This window comes from Phyllostomus hastatus, unplaced genomic scaffold (genome assembly GCF_019186645.2).
Source record: "Phyllostomus hastatus isolate PE091 unplaced genomic scaffold, TTU_PhHast_1.1 phas_scaffold_501, whole genome shotgun sequence".
NCBI lineage: Eukaryota > Metazoa > Chordata > Mammalia > Chiroptera > Phyllostomidae > Phyllostomus > Phyllostomus hastatus.
In genome coordinates this window covers 9045699-9069385 of record NW_025334033.1, presented here as the reverse complement: position 1 = coordinate 9069385, position 23687 = coordinate 9045699, and the positions used below count along the sequence as shown (strand labels likewise).

At 47.5% G+C, this 23687-nt stretch overlaps 1 protein-coding gene and 1 long non-coding RNA gene across 2 annotated transcripts; one reads left to right on the top strand and one right to left on the bottom strand.

Annotated features, from left to right (window-relative positions):
• Positions 1-208: 208 nt before the first annotated feature.
• Positions 209-9178, bottom strand: VPS18 (VPS18 core subunit of CORVET and HOPS complexes). Its single transcript, XM_045823059.1, has 5 exons — positions 8748-9178; positions 7550-7691; positions 4454-4545; positions 2432-4302; positions 209-1538 (listed from the first exon to the last, which is right to left on the bottom strand). The coding sequence occupies exons 1-5, from the start codon at positions 8836-8838 to the stop codon at positions 813-815; spliced, it is 2922 nt and encodes a 973-aa protein (XP_045679015.1). The 5' UTR covers positions 8839-9178; the 3' UTR covers positions 209-812.
• A 100-nt stretch (positions 9179-9278) lies between these two features.
• Positions 9279-18586, top strand: LOC123808415. The gene is made up of 4 exons (XR_006783783.1): positions 9279-9499; positions 16492-16554; positions 17393-17522; positions 17956-18586. It is a non-coding gene; the product is annotated as an uncharacterized LOC123808415 (long non-coding RNA).
• Positions 18587-23687: the final 5101 nt, after the last annotated feature.

The following is a 23687-nucleotide window of genomic DNA, read 5'->3' as shown; positions in this document are numbered from 1 at the left end:
AGGAGAGAGTGGGGGACGAGGAAGAGAGCAGAAAATGGCAAAATCACCCTGTCACACCTCCAGGTGAAGAAGCAAAGGCCAAGGCTTGAAAGCACACAGGGCCCTGGCCCCCGGCCCCCGCCCTGTGACACCCCAGTCCCTCCTGGGGACCCCGCACACATCACTCAGCCCAGCATCAACACGAAGCCATCAATTCCAGAGCCATCAATCAAATGCAGACAGTTTAATCCTCTCCAACCCACTACCAGCTCCCACTGTTTCCATGGGGCCCTCTGCCAGGGCACCCCTCACCGAGGAACCCCAGTGTGCACAAGAGCACACCCATAGGCACCGCCTTTCCCAGGCCCCATGCCCAGGATTTGGAGGGGCTCTTTTCACTTCTGAGACCTGGAAGCAGAGAGAAGAGTGGGCTTCCTCTGAGGGAGAAGAGGCACGGAGTGAAAAGGAAGAATGGTGCTCTCGCTCGAGGCGAACAAGATGTGTGCAGAGAGCAAAAAGGAAAACAGCAAACTGCTAGATGCTGAGGGGATGGAAGGTGACAGAACTGTGACCTCTCCAGCCTACGCCCTCTGTTGGGGGGCAGGCCCACGGCCTGGAGTAACAGCAGGGCTCTAAGGCAGCTCTGAAGCAGGGCTCAAGAGCAGTGGGTAGGTGCACTCAGAGCCTAGCCCCGCAGGAGAGGGCTGGCCCTCCAGGCCCCCCACAGCCGCAGCCCAGTCCAGCGGTCTCCAGATGACTAAGTACACGCTGCCAAGCGGCCTTCCCAAGACTGGGCTGGCAGCTGCCCTTGACCCCATCAGGGCAGCCCCCTCCTACAGCCAACTGAGATGCTCCTCCTCGTAGTGCTGGGGGTCGATGAAGGGCCGGTCGATAGAGCGAATCATCAGCTCCCCACAGTACACACACTCAGCCGCCACCAGCTCATCTAGGTCAGCCTTGAGCTGTTCCCGGCTGGGGCCCATAGCAGCAGCCCCACCCTCGGCCTCCTTCGCCCGGGCAGAGCCCTTGGTCAGGGGTGGAGCAGCCCCCAGCTTGCGCTGCAGCTCCTCCAGCCGGGCCTGCTTGTAGGCCGGTAGGCCAGGCCGCACAGCCTGCAGCAAGCAGTCAGCATGGAACATGTGGCCACAGAGGAAGAGGTAAAAAGGGCGGTTGAGAAGGGGGAAGTCGCAGGTGGCACATTTGTCCTGGGGCTCCACGGTGCCGTAGCGACCCCGCAGCTCCTGCAGGTCTCGCCGGATGCGCTGGGCACTGGCGGTAGCCTCTTCCATCTCCCGCTGGAGCTCCTGGATGTGGTGGTTGTAGGCTTTCAGCGAGCTGCAGATCGCCTCCTTAAAGTGGTCGATGGTGACAAAGTCAGGAAAGAAGGGCAGCACGTCCTCAATCTTGAGCAGGGGGCAGCTGGCCAGGCAGGCCATAGCTGTCTGCACGTCCTCCTCCTCCTGCACCACGTGCCGCGCAATCTTCAGCCACAGCTTCTTTCGAAGTTCCTCATCTTCCTCGGGCAAATCAGCACACTGCTTGGCCAGGTCCACATCCACCTATGGGGAAACCATGAGTGTTAGGGTCAGCCCTCCTCCCCACCCAGGACAGAGACCACAGGAGAAACAGATGCCCAGGGAGACCCCAAGGCAGGACTCCCAGCACTCCCGGCAGCAAACGAGGAGCTTCTCGGGCCAGGACAGGAACCTATCTCAGTGACAGGCCTGTGCCCATCACAGCTATGTAAGAGCTACTTATGACGGTGGGGCTTCAATTTCAGTGAATTCATGTCCTGGGGAACATGGTCAAAATTCAGATTTGGGGGCCCACCTTCACATACTCTGATTCAGTAAGTCCTTTAGGTGATAATTCATGATCTGAGAAATGTCACTCAGCATCCTCTGTTTCTGCACCTGGGACCATAACACAACAGCCAGCAGGTATGCACACCTTACCTAAGCAAGAGGCACTGTTCTGAGTGCTTTTCATATATAGTACTTTTTAAAAAAAATTTATTGATTGATTTCAGAGAGAGAGAAACATCCATTTGTTGTTCCACTCACTTATGCATTCATTGGTTGATTCTGGCGTGCAACCTGGCAGATCAGGATGACACTTTAACCAACTGAGCTACACGGCCAGGGCCGCATTCAGGACATCAATCCACCCTGTGAGGGAAATACTGTAATATTACCCCCACTGTGTGGATGAATAACCTGAGACACAGAGAGGTTCAGGACTAGGCTGAGGTCAAACAGCTTAGAAAGGAGCAGGATCAGAATTCAAATCCTGACTTGAGTCCCTGTTCTTAACCTCTATACTTCTACACTACCACACCTCTCTGCAAGGGAGGCCAGCACACCTGGCCACAGCCACCTCTCCAGCCCGTCAGCATTGAAGCTACTGCTCTCCAGGCCCCTCTCTTAGAGGGCATGAAGACTCATTGGCTCACCTGCAGGGCCAGGTCCACAGCCTCCTCATACAGCTCCAGGACCTTGTAGACGTGGACACAAGCACAGTGGTGGCCGTGCTCAGCGCAGAGCCGCAGCGCGTACTTGAGATCGTAGTGCACACGGTGCGGGCTGGTCCCAGCCTGCTCAAGGTAGGCCAGCAGCGAGGCTGGCTGGCCTCGGGCATACAGTGACAGCAGGTAATTGTGAATGGCCTGCTCAGTCTCACCCAGCACGTTCACGCAGAACTCCATGTAGCGGATGGCCTGGCTCACCTGCTGGGCCTCGCCGCCCTGGCTATAGCTCACCAGGGCAGGGATGAGCTTCCGGGCATCGAGCCGGCTCCCCATCTCAATCCAGGCATCCACCAGCTGGCGAGGAATGTGACGGATGAGGGTGGGCGAGAACTTGTAGAAGAGCTGGGGGTCCCGGTGGCGGGCAAGCACGGCCAGGGCCTCCTCGTAGGCCTCATGCTGGCAGTGGTATGCCACCACCCGCTCATAGTCCTGCATGATCACAGCAAAGTACACCATGTGTTCCGTGTCCCCATGGCTGGCGAGCAGCTCGTGGATGGAGGACCTGCTGGCGAAGAGCCACTCCCTGTGGCGGGGGCTGCTGAGGAAGGCGCGGAAGTGCTCCCGTGTTTCCCGGTAGAGGTTTAGGGCGTCTGGGTCACCCTGCAGGGCCCCGAGCCGGCTCAGGTAGAGCTCTGTGAGCCAGGTGGTCAGCAGCGTGGCCTGGGTACGCTCAGCTGGCTTCAAACTGGCCAGTTTTCGTTGCAAGAACTCAACAAGAGCCTCTTCCTGTCGCGCCTCCAAGAACTTGAGGGCAATTTCCTCAAAGTAGCTCTGGGTCAGGGCATAGCAGCGGGCACTCTCCAGGTAACGACGCTGATGAAAGCAGAAATCGGCCTCCCGAGCCAGGACGGTGTCCAGGCAGTCGGGTCGCTCTCGGCAATACTCTTTGGCCAGGTCAAAGCGGTTCATGTCCAGGTAGGTGCGCCAGACATCCCGCGCCTCCCGCTGCACGTGGTAGCGGAAGACAGCCCGCTCGGTGTAGGCCCACAGGTGGCCCGTGGAGGAGTCCTTCACCATGTGCTTCAGCGGCCCGAACTTCTCCAGGAAGTGATCCCTGAGCACCACCTGCCCCGTCAGCGTGCACACCGCCTCCACCCGGTCCGCCAGCAGCAGCAGGAAGTGGAACTGGGTCAGGACAATGGCCAGGGGTGGGCTGGCCCCAGGACCTACCCCGTCTGGGTACTCCCAGACTCGTTCCTCACTCAGCAGGGAGTCGGGACGCCCGTTGTCCAGTGCTCCGTACAACACGCCGTCCCCCATCATCCAGGCGAAGGCCCTCGGCGCAGAACGCAATTTAGGAGTATAAAAGGCCAACTCACTGTAGCCCAGACTGCTGGGGAACTCGCGGAATGGGGGTGGGTGGTCAGTGTAGGCAGCAAAAAGCCCCAAGAAGCCCTGTGTCTCAGCTCCCTCTGCTGTTCGGCCTATGAACTGGAAAAGGCGCTGCCGAGTGGTGGCAATAACAAAGATTCGCCCATCAGGGCCCCGCTCTGCTTCAAGGGAACACACGGGTGCTGGACCCCCTTCTTCATTTAGAACATACAAGGGGCGGAAGTAGAGATCTGGGGCAGGGCCGAAAAGCCCACCCTCGCTGGCTGAGAGCTCTGCTTCAAAGATCTGGCCTTGGGCAGTGCCCACGAGGATAGGGCCTGTGCTGCTCTCAGAGCCCAGTGCCTTGTTCCAGCCCACGCTCTCCACCAGCTGCCCCTTCCAGCGTGCCAGAGGCCGTACCTTCTGTCCATTACGGTTCACATAGAGGACCTCAGTGCTGCTCAGAGCAATTAGCAGGTGAGAGCCTGGAGCGGGGGAGAACATGGGTCCTAAAGGGCACTGCCATTCCCACCCTCATCCTCCTTGCCCCAGTCACCCTCAGATCCCACCCACCCAGGCAATGACTTAACCTCAGCCCCTCCACCCTCACCCCCTCAGACCTCCATCGCCACTCACCTGTATGGTCCAGGAACATCTTGTGAACTTTGGCATCGTCCTTGCGCCCCAGCTCCACGTGATTGGGTTCATTTGCTTTGCCCAAGTCAATGCTGTCAGGACAAGAGAAGGGCAGATCCTTTTCTCCAATCACAGACCTCTTTATAATTTGATGAAAGCCACAGCCTTTCTTCCCTGAAATCTACATATACACATAAAACTCTGAAACATACACAGGGTCCTACTTAACCCTCAGCTGAGAATTCCTGAACCTCATTTTGAGAAGTCCACTGAGCAGAAGTCTTTTCCCTCCACTCAGCAGCTTTCCAGTGCATCCGGGAAGATGGGCAGGGGCATCCCAGACTTCTGGGGTCAAAAATGAACAACAAATAGTAGCTAATGGTTACTGAGCGCCTTCTATATATCAAGCGCCATACCAAGAGCTTAATATAGTATGATCTCAGTTCATCTTCACAATAAACTTGAGGAATGCTCCTGTTTGAATTACATTTCCTTTATGAAGTTCTGTTCAAAGTATACGTTCATTCTAATTAAAGAAATCAATGCAAAGATGTATAAAGTTAATGATTTTCTCCTCAAACTTGTCATTCCCAACAGAGACAACTGATGTTAACATCTTTCTTCATGAACATAAATAGGACTGTTTTGTCATTTTTTAAAAAAGATTTTATTTATTTATTTTTAGAGAGAGGGCAAGGGAAGGAGAGGGAGGGAACCTCAATGTGCTGGAGATAGCCCTGGCCTGTTCCCTGACTGGGAACTGAATTGGTGACCTTTTGGTTTGCAGGCCGGTGTTCCATCTGCTGACTCACGACAGCCAGGGCTGTTTTGTCAACCTTTACAAAAATGGCTTCATATTATATATGTGTGTGTACACATGCATATTAATTTATAACTTTCTTTCCTCACTTAGATATTTCATACGCATTCCACTGAGTCAACAGATACAACTCTAAGTCATTGTTTTAATTTCTGTATAATATTCTCTTCTGTGACAGAACCATAATTTATTCATCATTTTCCTGTTGACGAGCATTCGGCTCAAGTCCAGTTCTTCCCACCACAAACAACGCTGCCATCAATGCCCTTGAATCTATACCCTTGCAAACTGGTACTTTTCTTTCTATAGCTATATATTCACCAAAATGGGATTGTTGGGTCAGTTATATATATTTTAAATTTTAATAGACTTTGACAATTATTTTTCAAAAAGGTGGAGGCAATGTATACTCTTACCAGCAATATACTAGCACCACAAATTACTGTTTTTAATTTTTGCCAATCTGATAGGTTTTTAAAAAATGGCATCTTACTGCTATTTTAAATTGCATCCCCAGAGGTTAAAAAATTTGCAGATGTTTAATGGAAATTTGGAGTTCCTTTCCTGTGAAATGCTTGTTTATATTCTTTGCCCTCCCTTTTCTACTCAATCACCTGCTTATTAATTTGTAAGGGCCTTTTAAGAAACAAGGAGGTAAATTGTTAGTCATGTGGGAAAACACTATTTTCCCACCGTCTTGACTTGACTCATAGGCTTTTTTGCTTTTGTTTTGTCACAACAGCAATTGCTATGCAATCAATTGTATCTTCTTCCTGTGGCATCTGGACTTTTTAAAAAAGATTTTGTTTATTTACTTTTAGAGAGAAGGGAATGGAGGGAGAGAAACTTCCATGTTGGAGAGATACATGGATTGGTTACCTCTTGTTTGCCCTCAGCTGGGGACCTGGCCCACATCCCAGGCATGTGCCCTGACTGGGAATCGAACTGGCAACCTTTCAGTTCACAGGCCAGAGCTCAATCTGCTGAGCCACATCAGTTGGAGCAAGAATTTTCCAACTTAAGTAAAAGGTCTTTCTTCAGCTCAAGAACACAGACATTTATGAATAATTCTTTTAATATTCACATTGCTTTTTAAAACAATTTTTATTCATTTATTTTTAGAGAGAGGGGAAGGGAGGGAGAAAGAGAGGGAGAGAACCATCAATGTGTGGTTACTTCATGTACCCCATACTGGGGACCTGGCCTGTAACCCAGGCATATGCCCTGACTGGGACTTGAACCAGAGACCCTCTGGTTCACAGGCTGGCACTCAATCCACTGAGCCACACCAGCCAGGGTTTATTTTTTATATTAAATAACTATTCCATGTAGAATTCATTTTTGTGATACAGAGGCTTCACTGTTTTATTCCAGACAGATAAACAATTTTCCTAATACCTTTGTCATATATTATTTTCATTTGTTTATATATTTATTTGCAGCTTTATTAAGACACATTATTTCTATTTATAGTAGATTTATTTCAGGACTCTAAACAGTTCCACTGATCCAAGTGGCTAACTTATGTGTTTGGTACTATCTTTAACAGATGGAGGGACACGTTCAGAGTGGCTGGATGACTTGCATGAGATTTCATAGTTCCTAAGTGACAAAGCTGGAATCTAAGCCCTGGCTGGCATAGCTCAGTGGAATGAGCGCGGGCTGGGAACCAAAGTGTCCCAGGTTCGATTCCCAGCCAGGGTACATTCCTGGGTTGCAGGCCAGAACCCCCAGCAACTGCACATTGATATTTCTCTCTCTCTCTCTCTCTCTCTCTATCTCCCTCCCTTCCCTCTCTAAAAATAAATAAATAAATCTTAAAAAAAAAAAGCTGGAATCTGTATAAAGCTGGGATCTGAATGCAGGTCTACCTGAGTCCTTTTTTTTTATAGGTTTCTTTTATTCTTATTTGAGAGAGAGGGGAAGAGGGGGAAGGCAGGGGAGAAAGAGAGAGAGAGAGATCAATGCTACAGAGAAACACTGATCTGCAAGAGACTCAGCCGGGGATTGAGGCCACAACTCAGGAAAGTGCCCTGACATAGAACTGAACTGGTGACCCTTAGGTTACAGGAGCACACCCCAACCAATTGAGCCAATCCTGCCCCGGTTTACCTGATTCTGAAATACTAAACTACATTGGTTCTCTTTGGGAAGGATATTTCCTGAAAATTCCCAGTCCTCTGTGTTCACCTGCCCAGAGGGCAGAATGGCCTGAGTCAGTTAACAGTCCCAAAATAACACCATTCCACTCCTGTAAGTTTTGGGCCCTCACTTACCGGAGCAGTGTATCCTTGCCCAGGCTCATGCAGAGCTGATTGCAGGAGACGACAAGGCTGGTGATACGCTCGGAGGGGGTAAAGTCAATGCGCTGCTTTGTGAAAATGGGTGCTTCCTTTTCTAGCTGGGCATTCACATACCCTACAGGCAAGAAGCAAAGAAAAGTTTGGCTATGGAAGAGATGGAGGAAGGGTAAGGTGAAGCAACAACAACGGCAAAAAACAGCTCCTCTCCACTCTCCCAATATATTCCTATCCCAGGACCTTGGTTAACAAATAGTTTAATATCAATATGTCAAGTAATTTGCTAATCACCCTTACATTAGGGGTCCTGGGCTCTTCCCACAAGTCTGACAGCAGTGAGGGGTTGATTCCTAGAACCCTTGGGGCACTATTTCACCAAGATGTAACTGCTCCCAATGATAACAGGGGGAAATGCTGGACATTTTCCCTTATCAATCTTTGGCCCAGTAACCCCAGCTTAAGTAACATCCTCTAGTTCCACTGTTTCACCTCTCTGCCCATGCAGCCATGCCTTCAGTGAGTCTCCAGAGGAATACAGGTAGAGGGAATCCTGGGAAACTGTTCCAGTCGGTTGGTTAACAAACTGAAGCTGCTTTCTCTTTAGGCTTTACTCTTGATCCTTTACCACTGCTCAAAATACCCTAGCACTTCACACCCCTCAGCCAATTCTGTACTACTTTCTACAAAAATTTTCCCTCAATGTCAGGCCTCACTCTGCTATAGCAAAGGCCTATAACACTTCATCTCCCTCTGTTCCATAACAAAGTTCATTCCTTCCACTACAACATTACCCTTTCACTAGTTTCACGGCACACTCTCTTCCTCCCACCAGAAGGGCCCTGGTGAGAAAATCACAGAATCAGGTAAATCCTGAAGCCTATTCTCATTTCTTAAGTGCAGCCCTGTAGGCAAGTCACTTCCTTATCTGGGTCCCACTTCCCTCTTAGGGGGACCCTAGTGGCAGGGCCTAGATCACACGGCTGTTCTTGTTGCTGTGCTTTCAATCTTCGACCATCCACCAGGTAGGGGCCAAAAGAGCCTGAGGAGAATCAGGGGCCTAGACCCAAACTACACGTCCAGGAGGTGAACCAGAACTCTTGAGTCACCCTCTCGACTCCTACCCCGAAGGTGCCAGGGGAGCTGAGAGAGGTGGCGGCGCCCTCCCTTCCCTTACCCGAATGGGGGATGCCCACGCTGGGGCAGCCGGGCTGCAAGACGGCCGAGCGAGACAAGGAGTCCTCATATTCATCCAGGATGGACGCCATGGTGCCTGGCTTACGGACTCTTCGTCCCAAGCCCAGAGATTACAACAGGGTTTCCCCCAAGGATCCCTGTTGTCCCCACTGGAACCTGCGACTCCCCAGCCTAGACAGAGATCTGACAGGTCCCGGCAATCCGCCGCCGACTCCTCCTCTTTATAATCCTGAGGATCTCGCTCCCGCCTTATAGAGCGAGAAGCCCAAGGAGCCCAAGGAGTCCTCCTCAGTGAGTCGGGTGCAGTCTTGCACCCACTCCCGCCCCCAAGAGCTCATGGGCTCCCTACAGCCTAGCCCAGGTGTTTCCAACCTCGCCCAGGCTGCTCAGCTGACTCCCGCCCCGGAGACGCGCACCTATAACGTAACTTCCGGGTTCTCAGACGCTCATGTACGCAGGCTCAGGAACTTCACCGGACCGGCCGCTGGGAGGCGTCGCAAGTGGTGAGTGAACCTGGCCAGGACGGTGGGCGGGGTGGTGCCCGACCCAGGGTGGGGCCCGACCCAATCTTCCTTGGAGGGAGGGATCCGGGAGTGACTCTGCGGTTCTCTGCTTGGGGCGGAGACCGGGATGCGTCCTTGTTGAAGACCAGCGGAGTGGTGGACTGGCCGCGCCATACACTAGCCTCTCCTTCCAGTACCCTGCTGCAGTTCCGGGCTTTGGCACTAGGAGGTAATCCCGGCTTTCTCAGCCGCTTTCTCCGATCCACCCAGCGCCATCCAGCTCCAGCCTCGCCGGTCCCCAGCACATTTCATGCCCAGGTTTCCCTCGCTCAGATACCCTACCCAGCTCCTCTCCCACCTTTCTAAACAGCTCGCTGCCCTAAGCCCCAGAAGAACCTTCTTCCGTTCCTCAATCTAATCGTTTTCCTGTTCCTACTTTCACAAAGCACAGGCAAGCAGTCTTGATCTCTCTTCTCCCACATCCACGGGCCCACCAGCTTCCAGAAAGTGGCAGAGCTGAGTGCCCCAGCCAGTGGGAAGCCATGTGCTTCCTAACTTGCCTCTAATCTGCTCCGCAGTGGCTCCTCGGTGTGGGGGGAAACAAGAAGAAGCAGCAGAGAAGACAAGGCACAGCTAAGGGGTGTCAGGTTGCCTCCATTCACTCATTCAACAAAAACTTGCTTTGTGCCTGGCCTCCGGCTATGTGCTAGTCATAGAGATAAGTAAAAGTACAGTACTGCTCTTGACTGTCATAGTACAACAGGGATGATGAGCCAATAAATAGATAATTAATGCTAGAAAAGAGGTTGATGGGTTTGTTCAAAAGGTTGTGTATTTGTTTACCCAATACACAAATGAGCACACTCTCTGTGCCAGGCACTGTTCCATGCTCTAGGGCACAGCAGGGGCAAACCCACAGATGTGGCCACAGCGAAGTATGGAGGAGCAGAGAACAAATAACTGCAAAACCTGACAGGAACTAGGGACGAGTGTTGGAGGCGAGTGTGGAGTCCTAAATAACAGAACTGCGAAAGTTCCAGTGCGACTGCGATTGGGTTTCCCTCTTCCACCCTCGTTGGCCATCGGAATTCGTTCCTTTATGGGGCCCATGGACTCTACTTTGCTAAAGTGGGAGGCTTTTGGTCAGAGTCACCGCCATCCTGCTTAAACGGGTAGCCCCCGGCATAATGACTAAAAGCGCCCCCTTTGCTCTCAAAAGCGTCCAGGTTTGCACGGTAGACTGTGTGTCCAGGCTACTCTTGCCTAACTTCCCTACCAGGTGCAAAGAACTGGACCCTCACCAGCCCCTGCCGAGGACTCTGTGGGCCTGGAGTGCCCCAGAATATGGTGACTGGTTATTTTGTCCAAGATAACCACCCGTCGTCACTTCAGGATCTCGCTTCTCTCGCCCGTAACGTGCAGCGGGGAGCCGCTCTCACCACCAGGGGCGCTGCCCCATAGGCTAGGAAGCAGTCCCCAACCTTTTTGGCACCAGGTACTATTTAGTGGAAGACAATTTTTCCATGCACCGGGATTAGCAGTGTGGAGGGGGGTGGTTTCGGGATGATTCAAGCGCATTTCATTCAAGCTCATCTCCTGCTGTGCAGCTGGTTCCTAACAGGCCTCAGACAGGTCGAGCTTGGAAGGTGCGGGAGTTGGGCGTTAGGCAGGAGGTTTCCTCCCTAGGAAAAGTGATCCCAGCCAGGGAGCTGCCCGCTCCTTGTTTGAGGCTCCACCCCAGAACACCTGTTATCTGCACTAGGGAAACACAGGTCCAGCCAAAGGTCAGATAACCATAAAAGACATTTACTGAGTACCGGTAGTGTTCCAAGCACCAAACTACAGTAAGTTCCTAACAATCATTGTTATTTCATTTTGGGCACACACTATTGCTATGAAGTAGGCACTGCTCTTTTCCCCACGTTACAAAAATAAAAACTGAAGTTCGATTGTGGAGCAGCTTGTCCAAGGTCCTGTGGCCAGGAAGTGGGAAGCCAGGAGGCAATATTCAAATCCAGGCATATTGCCCACGCCCCCAGTGCAAGCTGAGAGAAGAGGGCAGGGGTCCAGCTGATTCCTCAGATCTGGACTGTGCAGAGAGAGTGTGCTCCCTGCATGGAGCCCATTAGCATGGTGGTTTGTGTCTCCCAGATGCAGAGTTCTTCCAGCCATCTCCTCATTGTTTCCAAAGCCTCCCTATTGGGCTCCACTGCTCCCTGGGATGTGTGGGGTGGGGCCTAAGTGGATTTTGCTTGCTGCAGACACAGTACTCCCTGTTGAGGTGATTACAGCAGTATTCTTCCACATACTCATTACTAAATCCTTAGGCTAGACTTTGGAATAAGAACCACAGACCACAGTGCTCTTATCCCTGCCCAGTAACTCTAGCTGTGACATTGCACATCTGATGCTCTTAGCTTTGGTTTCCTCATCTACAGAAATAGATACAATAATTACCTAGGAGGTCTGTTTGGAAGAGTAAATGAGGTGGTCTAGTAGAAAGCTCACTGCTATAGCAGGATGTCTAACAGAGCACGGGCTCCATAAACTCTAAATGTGGCTTTAATCTGACAGCCACTCTCCAGTCCACCTCTCCCTACACCTGTACAACTCTCCCTCAAAACTGCTATGGTTTTTCTTATCCTCGCCCCTTACTGGCACCTAATTATGAAGTGTGGGCATTATGCTTTTATATAACAGAAGCTGACTGTGGGAAATAACTTGAACTTTGCTGAGCAAAGGGATACAAAGGTGCCTTAGGAAACTCACAGCTGCAGGCAGATCCACTAGTTCCTACCCCTCACAAACCAAGCGGTAGTTGCCATAGGACAGATAAAGGCTGACTGCTGGGCCAGGGAGAAAGAGGTTTGGTATGCAAAAGCAGGCAAATTTGACCTAGGACTTGAAGTCTAAGGGCAAAAAGGGAAAGGCTTTAGGCAGGCCCTGAGAAAACCAAGAGCAAAGGCCTGCATACAGCGATGTTTGGGGGGAATAGGAAATGGGACTGGCTGTGGCCAGCTTGAGAAAGGCATTGGTGGGGGATGAGATCATCTGATGTGGGTTCTAGAAAGGCAGGTGATGGCTTGGGTGGAGTCCACATCAGAAAGGATGAGACAGGAAGCACATGCAGAGGACAAGTGGTGAAGGCCCAACCTGAAGAAAGAGTAGACTAGGAAGATGGTGGTGAGACGTTTCTGTGAAGGGCCCACTGGACTTAGTGTCAACTTAGATGTCGGGGCAGGAGGGAAGGACAGTGCAGGGCTTCTCTTGGGAGACTTGGAAGATGGTGCAGTGACACCATAGTCCAGGAGGAGGAAGAGCTGCTTGGGGGGAAAGAGGCAGAGGTCATGTGATTGAGCTCAATCTGAACAGTGGCACCTGAGGCCCCTGCAGGGAATTAATTGAAAGACACCCTCGCACCTGTGGGGCAGTCACTAACTCACTAATAAATATTTATTAAACAGTTGCCTGAATGAGCTTTGTCATGCTTCTGTTTTACACTTGTAAAATGAGAAAAAGTTACCTTATACTATTTTGAGTATTATAAGATATGCATATCACTCAGCATTGTGCTTATACCTATAACATGCCTAGTATGAGTTGACTATTAGTAGTAATTGTTAACTGAATGAAGACCCAGACCAAAAGGGATGACTTAATTGACATAAGTAATTTATTTTTTTAAATAGGTGTTTTTTAAAAAATGGTTTTAGATTTCCAGAAAAAATGAGAAGGCAGTAGTTTCCATATACCTCACACCCAATTTCCCATGGTATGAACGTCTTACATTAGTATGGTACACTTGTTAGAATTAGTGAACCAGTATTGACACATTATTATTAACTAAAGTATGGACTTTAGGCAGACTTCCTTAGTTTTTACTTAACACCCTCTCTCTGTGCCAGGACATCATATACGATTCAGTTGTCATCTTTCCTTAGGCCCATCCCTCTTGACCATGGAAATTTTTCAGACTTTCCTTGTTTTTGATGACCTTGACAATTTTGAGGAGTGTTGTAGGATGCTCTCTATTGGAATTTGTCTGATATCTTTTTTTCGTGGTTAGCAGGTGTTGTAGGTTTTGGGAAGGTAAAGTACCATTATCCATTATCATACATCATGTCAAAGGTACATACCATCAACATGATTTATCACTGTTGATGCTGACCTTGATAACCCAACTGAAGTAGTGTTTGTTAGCTTTCTCCACCTTAAAGTTTCTCTTTCCCCCTTTCATACTGTCCTCTTTGGAAGGAAGTCACTACACATGGCCCACACTTTAAGAAGTAGGGGTTTATGTTTCCTGGAAGGTAAAGTATGAATCACTTAAAATTCTTCTTCATGGGAAATTTAGGAATTTGTTTTGAAATTTAATTTATTTTATTTTTTTAGTATATTTTATTGATTATGCTATTACAGTTGTCCCAATTTTTCCCCTTTTGCTCCCCTCCACCTGATACCCCCTTCCCTCTGGCAATCCCCACCCCCCTTAGTTCATGTCCATGGGTTGTGCATAAAAGTTCTTTGGCTTCTACTTTTCCTATACTATTCTTAATATCCCCCTGTTCTTCTTAATTATGCTTCTTAATCCCTGCACCTTTTCTCAGCCCATTCTGCCCCTTCCCCCTCCCAGCTGATAACCCTCCAAATGATCTTCATATCTATGATTCTGTTCCTGTTCTGCTTGTTTGCTTAGTTTGTTTTTGTTTTTTAGATTCAGGTGTTGATAGTTGTGAGTTTGTTGTCATTTTAATGTTCATGGTTTAGATCTTTCTTTTCTTAAATAATTCCCTTTAACATTTCATGTAATAATGGCTTGGTGATAATGAACTCCTCTAGCTTTACCTTGTCTGGGAAGCACTTTGTCTGTCCTTCCATTCTAAATTATAGCTTTGCTGGATAGAGTAATCTAGGTTATAAGTCCTTGCTTTTCATCACTTTGAATATTTTTGCTAGTCCCTTCTTGCCTGCAAAGTTTCTTTTGAGAAGCCAGCTGACAGTCTAATGAGAACTCCTTTGTAGGTAACTCTCTGCTTTTCTCTTGCTGCTTTTAAGATTCTCTATCTTTAACCTTTGGCATTTTAATTATGATGTGTTTTGGTGTGGTCCTCTTTGTGTCCAACTTGTTTGGGACTCTCTGTGCTTCCTGGACTTGTATGTCTATTTCCTTCACCAGATTAGGGAAATTTTCTTTCATTATTTTTTCAAATAAGTTTTTCCATTTTTTGCTCTTCCTCTTTTCCTCCTGGTACCCCTATGATTCTGATGCTGGTACATTTAAAGTTGTCCTATTGGTTCCTAAGGCTTTCTTCATTTTTTTTGAATTCTTGTTTCTTCTTTTTGTTCTTGTTGAATGTTTATTTATTCTTTTTGTCCAAATTGTTGATTTGAGTCCCGGCTTCCTTCCCTTCACTGTTGGTTCCCTGTATATTTTTCCTTATTTCATTTAGGGTATCTTTCATTTCTTCCTTTATGTTGTTGCCGTACTCAATGAGTTCTTTGAGTATCCTGATCACCAGAGTTTTGACTCTGCATCTGATAAGTTGACTATCTCCACTTTAGTTGTTTTTCTGGGGTTTTGTTCTGTTCTTTCATTTGGGCTGTATTTCTGTGCCTCCTCAATTTGGCGGCTTCCCTGTGTTTGTTTCTATGTATTAGGTAGAGCTGCTTTTACTCCCTGTCTCAGTATCATGGCCTGTGTAGAAAAGGCACCTGTAAATTGTATGGGTGGAGCCTTAGGTGATTGCCAGGGCAGGGCAACCCGCTTCACTGCTTTGTGACTCTATGGGTGTGTGTGGCAGGGAGGCAGCTCAGAGAGGGGTCAGTGCTGCTGCCTGGCTTCTGGAGACCTAATGGGCAATTGACCTGCTTCCATCTACCTCTCATATGCAATTGGTGCCCTTTCAGCCACCCCTGGGGTTTGCATATGTTCTAAGTTCATGCGAGTCCTTTAAGTGGTGAAAATCCAGCAGTTTCTTCTACTGCCCCAACAGTCACTGGTTTTTACAGCCAGAGGTGATGGGGGTTTATCTTCCTGGTGCTGGAACTCTGGGCTGTGAGATCTGGCCCAGGCCTGGGGTCCACTGGCTCCCAAAGTATCCCTTGTGATTTTTATCCACCACATATGAACTGTTTGTTCTGCCGCTACCACTGCTTCTCTGCACCTCACTGCATCCTCTACACCCCTGCTTTGCAACTCCACCCCTCCTACCCATCTGAATGAATGTGGCTTCTTTAATCCTTGGTTGTCGGACTTCCATACAGTTTGACTTTCTGACAGCTCTGGTTGTTATTTGTCTTTAAGATCTGGTTGTAATTGTTTCTATGGTTGTGCAAGGAGGCAAAGCATGACTATCTATACCTCCGTCTTAACCGGAAGTCCCTGAAATTTAATTTTTAATTGTTACATCATATACATGATTTTTAATCATCACAACATAAAATGTACATACATTTTATTTTTTATTTTTTGTTTTTTTCTTTCGTATATACATTTTAATGTAGAACCACAAAACTTATTAAGGAAACTGAGCGGTTCTTTGCCCCATCCCCAGTTAAACTCCATTGGGTCTGTTCTTATCTCTCAGTGCTGATCTAAGGATATTCCCAGAATGCACCCGGTCCTCCAGATGCTTGAGAATTTATTCCTGGGGCTTTGTTCTCTCTGGACTGCCTTTCCTGATACTCTTCCTCCAGCCAGGATCAGGGCCCCTCCTAGCTTCTCCCTGAGGCCCCTGTGCTGATTACCCCATATAATGACCACCCTGCATTACAATTGCCTGATACCCCTCCCTCCCTCTCTCTCTCTCTCTCTCTCTCTCTCTCTCTCTCTCTCTCCCCCCCCCTCTTCCCCTCTTCCCCTCTTCCTCTTCTTTCCCGACCCTTCTTTTCCTCCCTGGGTTGACTGTTCACTGAGGGCAGGAACAGGTGTCTTGCACACCCCATCCTGGGACAGGGCCCAGCCCATCGTTGGCTCCTATTAAAATATGCTAAAGGAAGGAAGTCTCTTGGCTCACTCAGCCTCTTCACAACTCTTTTCAAGAGGTTGTATATCTACTCTCTTACCTGTTTGATTTCAAACCTACCCAAATCTCCTCAGTTCTCAAAAAGCCTACTTCCTCCCTATTACTATTATCTCTTCTCCCACTGAGTAAATGGCAAAGCCCCATGCAAGGCAGTTGGGGACCTAACCTGCTCACTTTCTTCCCCACCACCTTCTAGGGTTGTAGGCCCAGTGGCCCCAAAGAAGCCATTGGGGCGGCAAGGAAGAGGACACTTGTCTAGGTAAGAAATAAAAGCATCCTCAGGTCTGCAGTCCTCAAAACTAGGATTCACACATCCCAAGGGACATAATAAACCAAATAGTAATAAGGGAATTGGTGTCCAGAGCCTCAGCTTCCCTTGGCTCTTTTCTAAAAGTAACCAGCAAGAGAAGGTCTGAGGGGTAGGTTCCCTTCCACCTCCCCCGCTTCTCTTCAAAGAAAAGAAAGTAGACCTCTCAACAACTTGGGGGTGAGACACCCCTTACACCACAGTGCATTGCTTCAGGGCATGAAAATTTGCAGAGAGACCACTGGAATTACTGTTGGTGTTCCCACAAAGACAATAAAGACTAGATAACAAGTCCTTTGAACATCAAATGGTGTCTGGTTCTTTAACTTGAATGCAATTTGAGAACCTAAGCAGGTTTTAGCTAACTGAAAAAAAAGTCACTAACATTTTTGGCATGTAACTTTGAAGGGGGGTCAAATGTTCCAACACCATTGCTATACCAAACCTCTTCTCATTCCCATCTAGTGATTTTTTTGAACAAAGTTTCTGTACATTTATATCAATGCAAAACAAAACATAACAAAACAAAAGAGAAGAGAATCGATGCTGAACTTTCTTTCAGTCAAGCTTTCTATCCACAAATACATGAACTCATTGAAAATTTTTAAAAATCCTATGCGTGTCATCAAGAGATGTATTTCTAATATAATTTTACTTTTATGTGTATTTTTATGAAAATGTGTAATGTATTTATGTTTTGATCATGTGGATAATAATATTCAATAACTTAATTCAAAAGAAAACTATGTCAAGACCTAGAGAATTTTGCCTCCATTCTTCCCTTCCCCAGCCTGGTGTAGGTAATGCTGTCAGTGACGGCCCTGACTCTGAGGAGGTGGTAGCCTAGGACAGTTCAGTGACACTGATTCTCTACACCCTGCCTGACCCCTGAGAAAGAGGCACATCCCTTAACACGCGAGGTAATGAATTCGAATCCACCTGGGGCCGGGGGGTGAGTGAAATAAAAACTTAGAGCCTTACAACAACAAGAAATTAACATTATAATATTTTTTAAATATATATGCTAATTAAAAATAATTAGGATTAGGTATCAATAAAAATTTTCAAGCATAACATACATTACAGTAAGATTGGAAACACTGACAGAGAAAATAAATAATGTAAAATTTCCAGCTGTTAGAGAAGAGCTTGTCCACATGCTTTTTAATGGATGATGGAGAATATCAGATTGCTTTAGTAGTTAGATTCCAATGTATATGTTTAATAGAGCAAAGTAGTAGTTTTATTTAAACACCAATATTAACGGTATGCTAGAAGTGATATCCTTTGCAACTATTTGGTCTTAAAATGAAAAGTTTTAGTATTTGGTATAGTTTTATAAACTTCTTTCAGGGAACATGGGTGTCTCGGTGGGATCCATGCTTTGCACCAGCACGGCCTCTGCAGGAGCCCCTCCCGGGCTGGCCATGGCTGTCCCCTCCACCCCCTCCACGCAGCCTCTATGGGCCCCCTTTTCAGAATCCGGACTCACACTCAACCAGACGCTGCTGTTGGACAAGTCACCTAGCCACTCAGCTCCTCTCCTCCTCCGTTGTCAACCTCAACTTTCCTCAACTGTGACCATCTCCAACGTTCCGGGAAAGCCAGTCCACTTAGAGACATCTGGGGACAGTGCCCAGGAAATAATGGTATTCAGAGCACTGCCTCATAGCCAGTCGCTATGCTTCTTACTGGTTCCTTAAGTCTAGGATAGGCCTGGGCTCCAAGATCCTGGCTCTCTCTTACCTGTGAGGCCTCAGGCAAAAGATGCCTAAGCCAGGAACTTCCTCTGATGAATGTGAAACCCAATAAAATCTAACAACCAGCCCTCATCCTGCCTCCGAACTTTTAGATCCTAAGACCTGACACGCTATAGGGACTTGGGGAGTGCTTGCAGAATGAACGCATGACTTGACATGTTAGTATGCATTTACATGGTGATACTGTGTTACACTGCATATGTCTGAATTAAACTTGCCTATATACTCACCCAAAATGGTCTCTTGCAGAAACTGTTTTACAACTTTTAAAATGATAAGATTTTTTTTTCTTTTTATTATAAAGAGAGAGAGAGAGAGAGAGAGAGAGAGAGAGAGAGAGAGAGATATCAATGTGCGGTTGCTGGGGGTTATGGCCTGCAACCCAGGAATATACCCTGGCTGGGAATCGAACCTGGGAGACTTTGGTTCCCAGCCCGCGCTCAGTCCACTGAGCTGCGCCAGCCAGGGCTATGATAAGATTTTTGTATTTGAAAGCAATAGCAACAACAACAATAAAATCCAAAATGTTTAAAAAGAGCGCCAGTACCAAGTGTTGTGAGGTTGTGGAGCATCTGGAACTTCTTATTGGTGGGAATATAAAATAGTACAACCATTACCATGCACTTACTTCATGACCCAGCAATTCCATACCCGGATATTTACCCAAGAGAAAGAAAACGTATGTCCACTGAAAGATTTGTACATGAATTTTTTTTTTTAAGATTTTACTTATTTAGTTTTAGAGAGGGGAAAGGAGGGAGACAGGGAGAGAAACATCAATGTGTGGTTGCCTCTTACACTCCCCCTACTAGGGACCTGGCCTGCAACCCAGGCATGTGCCCTGACTGGGAACTGAACCAGCAACCCTTTGGTTTTCAGGTCAACATTCAATCCATTGAACCATACCAGCCAGGGCGTTGTGTTGCTCCACTTACTTATGCTGCATTAGTTGGTTGATTCTTTATGTGCCCTGATCAGGGATCCACCCATAACCTTGGCGGATGGGGATGACATTCTAATCAACTGAGCTACCCAGCCGAGGCCAGGACCGTTTCAGGGGAGATGGAAATGTTCTGTATGTTGATTGTGGTGGTGCTGATGACAGAGGTGGACACATGGTCGAAACTCATTGAACTATGCAATTAAAATGGGTGCATCATGAACATAAATAATCTCTCAATGAAATGGGTTACAACACAAAATTTTAAAAAGATCTCTGACCAAATGTCAGAATGGTAATTAGTATATATAAGGCAAAAGATAATAAAACAACAGGTAACCTGCTTTGTAGCCCGTAATTCTTAAGGGGAGAACTGAAAGAGGGTGTTTTTGGAGCAACAACAAACCTGGGCTCTGAGATCCTGCCTCTCTTACTCATGAGGCTTCAGGCAAGTACTCAATGAAGCTGTTTTTCTTCCTCATCTATAAAATAAACACAATAACAATACCAGTATGTTAGAATGATGACTTGAATAAATGCTTAGTTTTTTTTTGTTTGTTTCCCCAATCGGAATCACAAAAGACAAAATTGTGGACCTTACGTGACCTGGTGAATTTGCATCGTTCAGTCTCAGGCAGGCCCTTGACTTTATCTGAAAAAACTTGCCCTGACTCAAGGGGAAGGTAATTGTAGTAATAGTTCGCCCTTGCAGAGCACTCTGTGTGTGCGAGCACTAGAGAACATTTTCCGAGGTAAGTACTATTTTAAGCCCTTTTTACAGACAAGGTAACTGAAGCCCAGAGAAGGCAACAGCTGGTAAGTGACACAACTGGATACCAACCCAGGCGCTGGGTCCCAGAGACCCTGCTTTGGACTATCAAGCTAAATTCTCTCTCTAAATCTTTACCCAAGGATATATTTAATGATTTGAGGGAGAGAGAGAAACATCAATCAGTTGCCTCCCATCCACGTCCTCCTGACTAGAATTGAACCCACAACCTTGGGATGCGCCCTCACCAGGAATTGAACCTGCAACCTTTTGGTATACACGATGATGCTCCAACCACTGAGCAACCCAGCCAGGGAGAGCTAACTTGTATCTTGTTGACAAAATTTTTATTTGAGACAAAGGAGGGGAAAGGAATTGGATTAGAAATACTAGCTTTATATAAACATAAATATGGACAAAAACTAGTCCCTTTCAGGTAAGTACTTTCACAAAAAATAAGTGAAAGCGGATTTCATGCTGGCTTGGAGAATCCTGCTCTATTTCTAGTTTCAAGTGCTATGGTCTTTTTGAAGAGCAGGCTGGGATTATTAACAGGAGCAAAAAGAAGGGTATGAGTACTTAGTGTGAACAGCCCTCGTGGTTTTAGCACTTTAAGTTCTGCTTCCTGGGACACAGTAGTCCTGCTCACCCCAGGCTGAGCTAGCTGGCCCCCAGCGACACGAACCCAAAGGAAAAGAAGCTGTGGCCTGGAGCTGGCTCCTGCCTCCCTTTCCAGCTCGTTCTCCCCACTCCCTCCCTCAGTCAGGCTGTGCTACTGTTAGTTCCAAAATGGGCCACACTCTCTCTGTCCCCTCTGGGCCTGATTCCTGCTGTTTCTTCAGGTTGTTCCCAAGCTTTCTGTGTTGGATTCACACTCGCTCCAGATCCAGCCAGACCAGTGAAGTTCAGCAGGTTCGTGCCTGTATGGCCACACCAGTTGTTGAAATATCCACTTCCCTGAGTGTGTCTCTGTCATTCCTCCACAGAATACAGCCACTAGGGTGTCCAACCTGTGGTGTCTCTGGGCCATGCTGGAAGAAGAAGAGTTGTCTTGGGCCACATATTAAATACATTGTGACACATAATCACACAAAAAACCCTCATCACGTTTTAAGTAAATAAACGATTTTTGTGTTGTGCTGCATTCACAGCCATCTGGGCCACATGCGGCCCACGGGCCACAGGTTGGACACCCCTCCCTGCAAGGGTTAATGTCAAGCACACCAGAGGTCTAATAAGAGCTGCTCTAGCACAAGACTAGTATCTTTCTGAGGCCATACCAGTTGCTAAATAATTGAGATATCCCTGGTTACAACTCTGCAAAGTGTGAATTTATATAACCAATGCCAAGGAGAGAATTTAGAGTGATATGAGTATTAATTGAATACTTGTTCATTGGGTGCTCTTTTTGTAAAACTGCTAATGTTTGTCATGGTCATGACCATCATGGATGGTCATGGGTTCTAGGGTTAACCCCAGGGACTCAAACGGACCTCAGTGGCATCAGGCCTCAGCTTCTGTTCAAGAGGAGGCTTTGGGCCCTGGAACCAGTCTTTGGGGAGAAGCATTTAAGGGTTTGGTTGGGCCCAGGGCTTGGCCATTTGGATAAGCACATATGGCATCAGGGAAGGTGGCACTACCCACCAGCCCTTCTGTCCTTTGGCAGACCGTGCCTCGCCGTTCCTGCATGCACTCATTCCACAAGTAGTGAACAAGCCCCTGCCTGTGGGATGCCACTAGAGCAGGGGGGGAGGGTGGTAAGAGCTTGCAGTTTTACAAGACCTTCCCTGTCTTCTAGCTACTTACAGTCTAATTGCACACAGCAATTAGACTTACAGTCTGAGGTGTGCACACAGCAAACACGGAATGTTCTCAGAACCCATGAAACAGGGAGCTCAGAGAAAGGGGGTTGACGTCAGGCTGAGCAAAGTCAGGGAACAGATGAGCCTGTTTCGTTCGCTGTGTGCTCAGCACTTGCCACAGTGGAAAACCTCAGAGAGCCAACAGACGAGAACAAACCATTCATAATCCTGCCAGAGGCAACCATTGTTGACGTGTTAGTGAATTTTCTTTTTTCCCCTAAATATACAATAAATATATTTTTTAAATTCCAGAACCATTTTTTTCAAAAGTAACATGTTCATTGGAGAAAAAGGAGAAAATGCCAATAAGCAACATAGTACTAATAGCTAGCATGCCGAATGCTCATTCTTTGTCAGGCAAAACAAGCTTCTCGCTAGTGGTAATGACTCAAGTTTTGTATGTGTCCTTCTTATAGAACTCTCTTTTAGTCTAAGTGCACACTTTTTAAAATACTTGGGCTCAAATTGTTTATGTAATTCTGCATTATTTAACAATATCTTTTAATGTTTTCTCAAGTCATTGAAAATTCTCTTAAGGATCATTTTCAGTGACTGCTTACCCTGTGCTGGGGGCAATCTAACTAGAGGATGTGGGGTGCCGGGCAGGGCTCTACCCTCTGTCTGTGGCTGACAGGGATTCACTGTAGGTTTTTGAGTGGAAGAGGGGCGGGATAAGTTTATTGCCCTAAGGAGCTTGGGTGCACTGGAAATTAAGAAAACAAGGTCAGAGAGGCAGATATGAGGTGATTATCGTGGCAAAGGCAACCTAACAGAAGAGGGAAGTCAGGTACTACTTCAAAGAAAGGACCGAGGAGAAAGGAGAGGAAGGGGTCCAAGTGCATTGTTTGTGAGGTTTGGGAACTATTCAGGCCCCACTCTTTCCAGGTCACGGGCTCCAGAGAATTATGCTACCATTGTCAGAAATAAAGAAGTAGGAGGGGGAGTCCTTTTAGATGAACATTTGCTGTGGCAACTCCAACAGGTGTTTCAAAAATACCAGCCAGGGCTTGAATGCGAGGTCTGGTCAGGGAAAAGCTGTTAGTAGTTGGGATCAGCTGGATGGAGAGAAAGGCAGGGAGAAGCTGAGGCTAAGGCTGAGTGTGAGAGACCGGTCAGGGCAGATCAGAAGCCTGGGAGACAACCTGAGCCTTGGGATGGGACACTGATGGGGAGCGGGTGGGGACCTTGGGGCTGGAGTACTGGTTAGTGAGCTCCTGTTCCAGAGGCACAAACCCAGCCCAGGCCTCTGAGTTTGCCACCAACTCCCTCCCAGGACACAGGCACACAGAGTAGAGAAAACCTCTGGAAACGCATTTAACTGGAACCTCCCAAAGTGTGCAGTCTGATTAATGTAGTATTATTGTCATTTGTGTTGGTAAATAAGTGGCTTTTCCCCAGCTTTATTGACGTAAGATTGATGAAGAAATTAAGTATTAAGTATAAATTTCTTTTTGCATCCTGTTTTTATTTCAAAGCTTTCTAACCTGCTGACCTGAGCCTCTGGGCTGTTCTGAGCAGCAGGCCTGGCGGTTTGGGGGCCCTGGAGTGGAGCATGCAGATGGAAAAAGACTGCTTGAGGTGCATTTCACTCACACAAGAGCCCCTGGGTAGAATTCTGTGTAAACACTGCCTCACTACTGATGTTTTGTTAACCCCTATTTCAGCAGTAAGAAAATGATGGTGGTGGTAGGGGCAGATTTCTTTCGGTTTATTCTTATTGAGTTGAGTTGAGTTTTGGCTGCAGATATCCCAAG